This window comes from Conger conger, chromosome 15 (assembly GCF_963514075.1).
Source record: "Conger conger chromosome 15, fConCon1.1, whole genome shotgun sequence".
Lineage (NCBI taxonomy): Eukaryota > Metazoa > Chordata > Actinopteri > Anguilliformes > Congridae > Conger > Conger conger.
In genome coordinates, this window is record NC_083774.1 from 16,342,721 (window position 1) to 16,352,760 (window position 10,040).

The following is a 10,040-nucleotide window of genomic DNA, read 5'->3' on the forward strand; positions in this document are numbered from 1 at the left end:
GAATCTGGACACAGGCCAATCATAGTCACCACCGGTTACACTGTTGCAGCAGAGTCTGGACACAGGCCAATCATAGTCACCACCGGTTACACTGTTGCAGCAGAGTCTGGACACAGGCCAATCATAGTCACCACCGGTTACACTGTTACACTACTGTGCCTGGGAGAATGAGAGAGACCAATACAGCCTCTGCCAAGCTACTTTAAATCCTATTTGAATATTTAAATGGTTAATATGGAATTCTAACTAAATGATAAAATCTTAAAGAACAGCACTTGATAAAATCACAGAGAACATCACAGGTTTTTTCCTCCCAGAAAGCTGATACAGCTCTCAGTGCTGCCAGCCGGATTCTACAGTGAAATGTGTGAAGTGATGTGTGTAGCTCCCCATTTGTTAGCTCCCATTTCATCAACAACCCCGTCAGCACCCTAGTTATAAATAAGCGCAGTGCAGATATCACAACATCAACCAACAGAAAGAAAGCAGTCCTAAACCTGGACAACATGCCCTTAAAACCAGGCTCCTTAAAATCATTTCTTGGTATAAAATTGTAAACATGGGTCAAAATAATTTCCACATACAAAGCATAAAACAGCATATGAATGTGATGTATTGAACATGTGTGTCAACAAACAGGCATTCTCAAAGTATAGCTGGTCGAGTCTGTTCCTATACACCTTCTTCAGCAGACCTGGCCATTGTCACAATTTTCAATGCGGCTAGACAGTATCCATCTCTTCTCATTGGTCAAAGGACCAGACATATGTCTGCAAAGCATGTCTGAAATATGCCCTGTTATAAAGAGATTAGTCTTATACAGCAGTGCGATAGTCCTGAAGATAAAAACTGACTACAGCAGAGTATCCCTGAGCACACAGACACGCGCACACACACGCACACACACACACACGCGCACGCACGCACACGCACATGCGCACACACACACACATCTCTGCAGTACCTTTCTCCTGGGAGAGCTCCTCTTGTCTCTGGTGGGGAGGTTTATACGGGGCAGCACCCTGGGCCAAAGCGTCTGACACAAACCCATCCAGGAAGGACAGGGAAGAGTCCACCTGCATCATACACACACACACACTCAGTGAGCACTTTGTTAAGACCTGTACACCAGCGTGTTAATGCAATTTCATCAGCCAAGTATGTGGCAGCAACTAAATACATAAAAGCATGCAGACATGGTCAAGAGGTAAACCTGAGTAAAGTTAATGCAAAGTGCCATTTTGTGGAAATGTAGTGAGCCAGGTCAGCCACTTATGTTCTCTGCCCTGGATAGCAGCAGCTAAATGAATGCAATTGAAGCTAAAGCACTACAATGCAGTAAATGACCGTGCACAATCACAGTAACTCCCAACAGGAATACTGCTGAGGACCTCTGCCACCCGCACCTGCATGACCCTACCCTCAGCCTCAGCGTACCTCCAGGCTGTCCCAGCCGGCGTTCTGGGGAAGCACCCTGTCCCTGAGGGCTGGGTCCTGGCTGAGGACGCCCAGCTCCAGGGCCTGCTGGCGGACGGTGGTGCAGAGAGACCCTCCGTAGCGTGCCGCCACCTCCCCGGCCACGCCCGCGCACGCCGCCCCCCCGCACAGCTTCGACATGGCCGCCAGCACCCAGCTCCTGGTCTCCGTGGTGATGCGGCCCTGCTCCAACAGCCGGGCCAGCTCGGCCAAGACCAGGCCTGGCTCCAGGCCCGCTTTCAGGAAGGAGAACTCGCCAAGAACCTGCCAGACAGGAAACCTGTTTTTTTTTTTTTATGGGCATCTGTCTTTTTAAAACCACACAACAATTCATTATTAAGTTAGATGCACCCGGTAAAACAGTCTCTTCTTAAAGGGGCAGCTCTATTGGTTGGCAGAGGGCGTATGTTAATTAAATGTACCATCAATACTGTGGCCCTCCTTCACTGTCAGAGGGCAAATTCTTCCATTTCTGTCTCCTACTCAGCCTTGAAGGAAGCCAGGCAGCATTGCGCACATAATTTAACTGGGAAACTATGGCAACAGCAATTTTAAAGGCATGTGGAGGAGGCCACTTGTAGTCCAGGAACATTAATCTGGGGGAAAGCGCCCACTCCAAAGGAAGAGGGAGAGGAAGGGCAGCTGCAGGGCCAGCTGGTGATAAGAGCTGAGCCTAGGCTGACCAGCAGTGTACTGTAAGCTGAGCCAAAAGGCACATAACCAGCAGTGTAATGTAAGCTGAGCCTAAAGGCACATAACCAGCAGTGTAATGTAAGCTGAGCCTAAAGACTGACCAGCAGTGTACTGTAAGCTGAGCCTAAAGGCACATAACCAGCAGTGTAATGTAAGATGAGCCTAAAGGCACATAACCGACAGTGTAATGTAAGCTGAGTCTAAAGGCACATAACCGACAGTGTAATGTAAGCGGAGTCTAAAGGCACATAACCAGCAGTGCAATGTAAGCTGAGCCTAAAGGCACATAACCAGCAGTGTACTGTAAGCTGAGCCTAAAGGCTGACTAGCAGTTTACTGTAAGCTGAGCCTAAAGGCACATAACCGACAGTGTAATGTAAGCTGAGCCTAAAGGCACATAACCAGCAGTGTAATGTAAGCTGAGCCTTACGGCACATGACCAGCAGTGTAATGTAAGCTGAGCCTTACGGCACATAACCAGCAGTGTAATGTAAGCTGAGCCTAAAGGCACATAACCAGCAGTGTAATGTAAGCTGAGTCTAATGGCACATAACCAGCAGTGTAATGTAAGCTGAGCCTGAAGGCACATAACCAGCAGTGTAATGTAAGCTGAGCCTTATGGCACATGACCAGCAGTGTAATGTAAGCTGAGCCTTACGGCACATAACCAGCAGTGTAATGTAAGATGAGCTTAAGTGCACATGACCAGCAGTGTAATGTAAGGTGAGCCTAAAGGCACATAACCAGCAGTGTAATGTAAGCTGAGCCTAAAGGCACATAACCAGCAGTGCAATGTAAGCTGAGCCTAAAGGCACATAACCAGCAGTGTAATGTAAGCTGAGTCTAATGGCACATAACCAGCAGTGTAATGTAAGCTGAGCCTAAAGGCACATAACCGACAGTGTAATGTAAGCTGAGTCTAAAGGCACATAACCAGCAGTGTAATGTAAGCTGAGCCTAAGTGCACATGACCAGCAGTGTACTGTAAACTGAGCCTAAAGGCACATAACCAGCAGTGCAATGTAAGCTGAGCCTAAAGGCACATAACCAGCAGTGTAATGTAAGCTGAGCCTTATGGCACATGACCAGCAGTGTAATGTAAGGTGAGCCTTACGGCACATAACCAGCAGTGTAATGTAAGCTGAGCTTAAGTGCACATGACCAGCAGTGTAATGTAAGGTGAGCCTAAAGGCACATAACCAGCAGTGTAATGTAAGCTGAGCCTAAAGGCACATAACCAGCAGTGCAATGTAAGCTGAGCCTAAAGGGACATAACCGGCAGTGTAATGTAAGCTGGGCCTAACTGCAGATGACCAGCAGTGTAATGTAAGCTGAGCCTAAAGGCACATAACCGGCAGTGTAATGTAAGCTGGGCCTAACTGCAGATGACCAGCAGTGTAATGTAAGCTGAGCCTAAAGGCACATGACCGGCAGTGTAATGTAAGCTGAACCTTACGGCACATAACCAGCAGTGCAATGTAAGCTGAGTCTAACTGCAGATGACCAGCAGTGTGATGTAAGCTGAGCCTCACGGCAGATGAGTGGTGGTGTAATGAGTATAACCGCACTGCTCTTACCCAGCTGATGACCTGCAGGAAACGCTGGGGCAGGAGGGAGGTGTCCGTCTTCAGCAGGGCGAGGTACGAGTCCACAGCATTCAGCCTCAACTGAGTGTCCTCTTCCGCACTTTCAAAGCCTTCAGCAAGATATACGAACACAGTGTTAAACAAACGCACACAAAGGCACGCGCCCGCACACGGACATAAGCACACATCATTTAACCACACACACACATGCACACAAACACAAAAGCATCACCCTTTTTTTTTTTTTCACGTCTTCACTACTGTTGGGATGAGAAGGAAAAAAATACAGACCTGTCCATACTGATGAAAATTGGCCTTCAAGCTACATCTTAAAAGGTATAAATATACATGAACATGTGGAAAACCTGTCCATGTCTGACCTAACATAACAATGGCGAGAACAGGCCATTCAGCCCAGCAATGCTGGCCTTTTCCAACCACAATGGATTATTGTACAGTACCTTCTGCCAGGAGCCGGAGGAAGCTGTTTGGTATCTCTGGCTGCATCACATCCCCTCCCAGGGAGAACACCGTGTTCATGGTCTGGATGAACCACACATTGTCCGGGGCATACGTACGGAGGCGTATAGGAACAGATTCGACCACAACTCAACCAACACCCAAATAGGAATATGAATGGAGAGAGATCAGTTTTAATTCTTCTAAACAGCATTGTGTTCTGTATGTCTTTGAAAAAGTGCTCAAAGACCTGTGAAGTAAATAGTGGAGGTGACAGGTTGCCACATATAATAGTACGTAATAACTCATAAACAATAATAAAATAACAGTCCTGCAAGCGAACACGGTGAGTTTTAACACTGCACTGACCCAAACTGACTGTCCAAACGGTTGCCAGACCACAGTCATAAAAGCTCCCGTTTTCAGCAGTGTGTCATAAAGGGAACCTTAAAGGGAAACAAAAGGACTAGTTTTTAACAGTGCATCATAAACCTTAAAGGGGTCATTAAGTTTGTAGCTGAGTATTAAAAGCACACGGAAGGATATTTCTCTGCCAGTTCAGCCACTTTGCCCACCAGGTCAATGGTGGTGTGGTCGTCTCTGCTCTGCCTGAGGAAATCCAACATCTTCTGCACTATCACCGACACGTTCTGGCCGTTTGTGATTCTGTACAGCAACTCTAGCGTCTGGGAGAAGGCAAGACAGTCATTTTATTAAAAATAGTGGGATGGTATCAACACAATAATTGGTCTTGGTGTGATTATCTTATAAAGTGCTATATGGCAGGGGCAGGCCTCACCTCTCTCTTAATAATGGGGTCAGGGTGATCCAGGCACTCGATGATGGTCATCTGGTGCTGCAGGGCCAGGTTAGGGTCCTGCTGTACAACGTAGGTCAGAGCTTTCAAACCTGAAAGCACATTAGGGAAGCTGTTATCACTGTGGGGTTAAACATTCGAGTCTGCTAAAAAACTGATAATAGCTGATACCAAGTTTTATTGATCAGAACAAGATATTCTGCCAAATTTGGATCAAATGCTGTGTTACAGTCTGTAGAGAATGCACCTTGTCCTGAACATTCCATGATTGTTGACTGCTTTTACCTTTCACTAATTCCCACCTCCTTGTTCCGGTATGGAACAGGCCATAACTAGAAAACATTTGTAAAGGGTTTTAATTTAAGAGCCGGAACCACTCAAGTTGCCCCTCTAGGCACTTTTCACCATCTGTGAAGTGTCAAGGTTTCACACGTACCAAGGTATTTCAAGTTGATCTTGGGTGATAACACGAACTTCCCGATGCACTTGGCTGCCTTCTCCAGCAGCTCAGATTTGGGATGGATGGTGTAGATAGTTTTCACACACTCATATAATATAGCTGAAGAGAAATAAGGCTATTATTACAGTGCTGTGTACTCCAAGCAGCTAATCATTTTTTCTTGGGGAATTGTAGACACAAGCCTACCATAAGTGATGTTATGGTTGATTTCTGCTCTTCTTAAAGATTCGTCCAAGACGTCATAAATCAGCTCACTGACACTGAAAAGAAGAGAACAGTGTGCCTCTAATGCTGGTGGTCTTTCCAGAATGTTCTATCTTTACAGCCTCACTGAGGCATGCTGTGTATTCAATGCTGCACAGTACAATAACAACGTTAACAACAAGTTAACCATGGCTCAAATAATGCTCAAAATAACACAGGATATGATGTTAATTTTCATGTGCTTATAATTAGGGGCTGTGCATAAAGGCCCAGCTGAGATGGCATGGTTCCTGTCCCACGGAAACTATTCAGAGGCTTATAAAATGTCTTTTTTCATTTTATTTTTAATTTTATTATCAGGGTAAGATTTTGTTCTTTGCTGTTGCAATGTGAAAAGAGCATCGCCGGGAGCTCCTGCAGGTGAGAGAATTGTGGGATACCTCTGGTCCTCCTTCCCCAGAAGAGCTAGCATCCGGAGCAGCTGTATCTGCAGCCAGGGGGCAGGAACACTGTGGTAGTTAAACTCCACAGGAAGTTTGCCTCCCACCACCTGCTTCAGTATGGCCACCAAGCTCGCCGTCAGCTCCTTAAAGCTGTCAGGGTTCTCCTGAGAGAGCACACAGGTTTACAATAAGTAATCTTTAATTATTATTAAAGCAGTTTCACTATGGCAATGTACACAAAAACAAACCGAAGGAACAACAAAATATCAAACGCAAAATATAAAATGTTAACAGCCAAAATAAAATTTTATAAAGAAAACTTAATAACAGTAATAACAGGCTATCCAATTAAAAACACTAATAACAGGTTATCCAATTAAAATGAAAAAGCACCTGAGACATGTGAAAACTGTGCCTACTTGCATGCTTTTAAATGATACATACTGTAAAATACTGGATCATTGTGCAAACTATACTGAATTAATTCCAGCTGTGAACCCATGCATTTTAACACTACCTTTATCATTTGGAGGTATATGTGCAAAGATGCAGTCATCACTCCGGGGTCCTTATCGCACAGAGCTTTCCGGAACTTGTCGTGGATGTGTTGCACCTGGTTGGGTGCCATCAAGTAGAACTTGTACAACGCCAGCACCGCCTTCCTCCGAATTATTTCCCTAAAAAATTCATTCAAAAATGAGCTGAAACCTAAAGCTATGCCAGATTTCCACTAATTGTTCTGGCCATTGGAATATGCCATCGTTTATTTATTTATTTATTTTCATCCATGTCTGTGTATTATTTCATTTGAGGGTTACAACTGGCCAGCCATCATAATGTCCCACAAGTCAGTAAGAATTCAGTCACTTGAACACCAACGTAAAGAATGCATTTAATACAAAAAATAAAAAACGTGAAAAACTTTAAAGAACATTTAACAATTTTGCAACAGCAATTGCAAATAAACAACTGGAATTAGAGAGAGGAGGCTTACTTTGAGTGAGTTAGTTTGTCCTCGACCAGAGGAAGAACAGCTGGGATCATGTCTTTGGGGAATATCTGGCTGACCACAGTCAGGGCCATGCACACCTCTATGAGGTTTGTACTCTGCAGGTCCTGAAACAAAAGGTGTTGCGACGTGTCATCTAGTGCCAGCTTGCACCCTCTGCGTTTACAAATACCACCACTATCCTCTGCATTTACAAATACCACCAATACCCTCTGCATTTACAAATACCACCAATACCCTCTGTATTTACAAATACCACCAATACCCTCTGCATTTACAAATACCACCAATCCCCTCTACATTGACAAATACCACCAATACCCTCTGTATTTAAAAATACCACCAATACCCTCTGTATTTACAAATACACCAATACCCTCTGCATTTACAAATACCACCAATACCCTCTGCATTTACAAATACCACCAATACCCTCTGTATTTACAAATACCACCAATACCCTCTGCATTTACAAATACCACCAATCCCCTCTGCATTTACAAATACCACCAATACCCTCTGCATTTACAAATACCACCAATACCCTCTGCATTTACAAATACCACCAATACCCTCTGTATTTACAAATACCACCATTACCCTCTGTATTTACAAACACAAATACCTTCAAAACTGTGTTCACAAGCAGGAGCAGCAGGTCATGGCCTTCATTCAGAAACAACGACACCGCAAGGTAACCTAAGAGCACAAAAAAACAAAATAGTGTGGGTTTTTATTGACGATTAATTCAGTTCAGAACAATTCAGGCCTATTCAGAATTCAATCTTGGACCAGCTTTATTTCATGATCATGGAGAGAAGGACAAGAATTTGTAGTTTGTAGTCACCCATCTTTATACCTAGGCAGAGTCAGATAAGTAGACAAAACACACGACTCCTGCGGGGGAAGGGAGCTGAGGGGGCGACACTCTTCCAAACAGAAAGGGGGTCCGTGAGCGCAATAAATCATTATACTTTAGACAAGGAGAAAGGAGCCCACCAGTTCATATAATTTTGCTAATTCCTCTACAGTGTTAATGACAACCAAATCACTAAATAGACTATAGGTAAGCTTCAAACACAGTGGCCCATTACATGATACTCTTTACCACTCCCATTTTATGTCTGTGTCACACTTTGTATGGGGTTTAATGACAGGCTAAGGGATTACCGTGATAAAGTATGTTTCCAACATATTCACAAAAGGCAGACTTGCCATTTAGACAAACGGGTCTGTGCCGCATTGCCCGATACTATTACAAATTACTGCATCTGCAAAATACAGCACAGGGGTCTGACCCCTGTCAAGACATTGGTTTGGATTGAAACCGTCAGCTACTAAAATGCACACAGTGCTGTACATTTTTGTGTATTCGCTTTAATTTGAGGACACCTCAAATTATTATTCCTATGATTTCTTAAAATGATAACTGGGAAAGCATGCAGTGCTGGTGCGATGTAAAAGCAGGAGGAGCCCTGAAAAGAACATACCCACTCGTTTCTCCAGGCCACTGCCCTGCTGTGCCAGCTTAATGGCGTGTATGTAGCTGAAGGACGCCTCATATCCCAGCATTTCACAGTATATGGCTCTCACCATGACCTCCTTCATCTGTCTCTGTAAATGATAAATGGTAAATGGTTGGCATTTATATAGCGCCTTTATCCAAAGTCTCTGTAATTGAACCAGGCAGTAAAAGAATTAAGCACTTCTTAAGAAAATGTGAAAATAAAAGAAAATAGAACGATCAAGCATTCTGTTAATAAGCTGACATATTCAACACATGACATATTCTCATATAAATGGTTCCATGTCCCCATAAAGATACTATGGCAATACAAAAATGAGCTATATTAAATACAGCAAAACAAAATAAAATGGACCTGCTCTCTGCATTTGCTGGGCAGTACCTCAGCACCACAAGAGGCAAAAGTATAGGAAGGCAAAAGATATATGAAACTATAGCTTGGCTTAGTTGTGTCTAATCAGATGCCTTCTTGAGCAACGATAACACCCGAGACAACCCTACAATGTGTGAACACTACTAATAATATTTGGGAAGGGACTGACAAATATATACTATAAAACAGTGAATAATGCAGTTGTGCTGAGTGAGCTGAGTTAGCAACTTACCAATGTCGTGTTTGGAGAGGAAACCTGTTCTTTTAGAGCAGACAGCTCTTTCTTGATAAGTTTCTCTTCCTCCTTAACAGAACAGAGCGAAAATGATGCATACAACTCATCAGTAAGGTTGGTCGTCATTGGCTGACAGTACCGAATTGCCATTTCGCTAGCTAGGTGAATGACAACACATTGTGGTGTCTTTGCACCAGTGTTAGTGTTGCTGCCATCGTCACATTAATAAACTACATCAACTTGGTCCGCCAGCTCAGTCATCTACATGGCTAAGAGACAGACGATGATGATTGTGTCTTTGCGTCAGTGTTGTCGCTGGCTAACCGGCTCGCCACCGTTAAGACATTCTAAATCTGAACCGCCGCACACAACGGGCTGGGTTTCACTCACATGCTTGGAAGTCAGTTCAGTTACGCTTCTGATTAGATTTCCCAATTTCGAAGTGGCAGAAAGTTTCCCTGCTCCGGGCTGCGGATCCAGTGACAGAAGACTTGGGAGAGCAGTGAGTGTCTTCTCAACAACATCACTCATTTCAGCTCTGACATGGACACGCGCTTCAGAGATATGTAGTTTAATTCATGTATCACATCCGTAATATATGTACAAAGAAAGGCGAGTAGGAGGAGGACAACTAGGAGCTTAGCAGCAACAACATTGCTAGCTACATCCTACAGTAAATAAACCATGAGCGGCATCTGACGTCACCTCCCCGAATTTGAAATCAAAACTTTATTTAAAATCTTCAGAAAATGGTTGTAAT

At 44.0% G+C, this 10,040-nt stretch overlaps 1 protein-coding gene across 1 annotated transcript in view; it reads right to left on the reverse strand.

Annotated features, from left to right (window-relative positions):
- ap4e1 (adaptor related protein complex 4 subunit epsilon 1) overlaps window positions 1–9,958 on the reverse strand; it is a 59,654-nt gene extending 49,696 nt beyond the window's left edge. Inside the window, exons 1-15 of the mRNA XM_061222194.1 lie at window positions 9,671–9,958; window positions 9,278–9,349; window positions 8,638–8,761; window positions 7,773–7,846; window positions 7,133–7,254; window positions 6,656–6,815; window positions 6,136–6,302; window positions 5,678–5,751; window positions 5,468–5,590; window positions 5,014–5,123; window positions 4,761–4,900; window positions 4,217–4,329; window positions 3,747–3,865; window positions 1,438–1,740; window positions 965–1,076 (exon numbers count right to left, since the gene is read on the reverse strand). Coding sequence (XP_061078178.1) covers window positions 965–1,076; window positions 1,438–1,740; window positions 3,747–3,865; window positions 4,217–4,329; window positions 4,761–4,900; window positions 5,014–5,123; window positions 5,468–5,590; window positions 5,678–5,751; window positions 6,136–6,302; window positions 6,656–6,815; window positions 7,133–7,254; window positions 7,773–7,846; window positions 8,638–8,761; window positions 9,278–9,349; window positions 9,671–9,811 — 1,954 coding nt within the window. The 5' untranslated portion in view covers window positions 9,812–9,958. The remainder of the gene's footprint in view (window positions 1–964; window positions 1,077–1,437; window positions 1,741–3,746; window positions 3,866–4,216; window positions 4,330–4,760; window positions 4,901–5,013; window positions 5,124–5,467; window positions 5,591–5,677; window positions 5,752–6,135; window positions 6,303–6,655; window positions 6,816–7,132; window positions 7,255–7,772; window positions 7,847–8,637; window positions 8,762–9,277; window positions 9,350–9,670) is intronic.
- Between the last annotated feature and the right edge of the window lie 82 nt (window positions 9,959–10,040).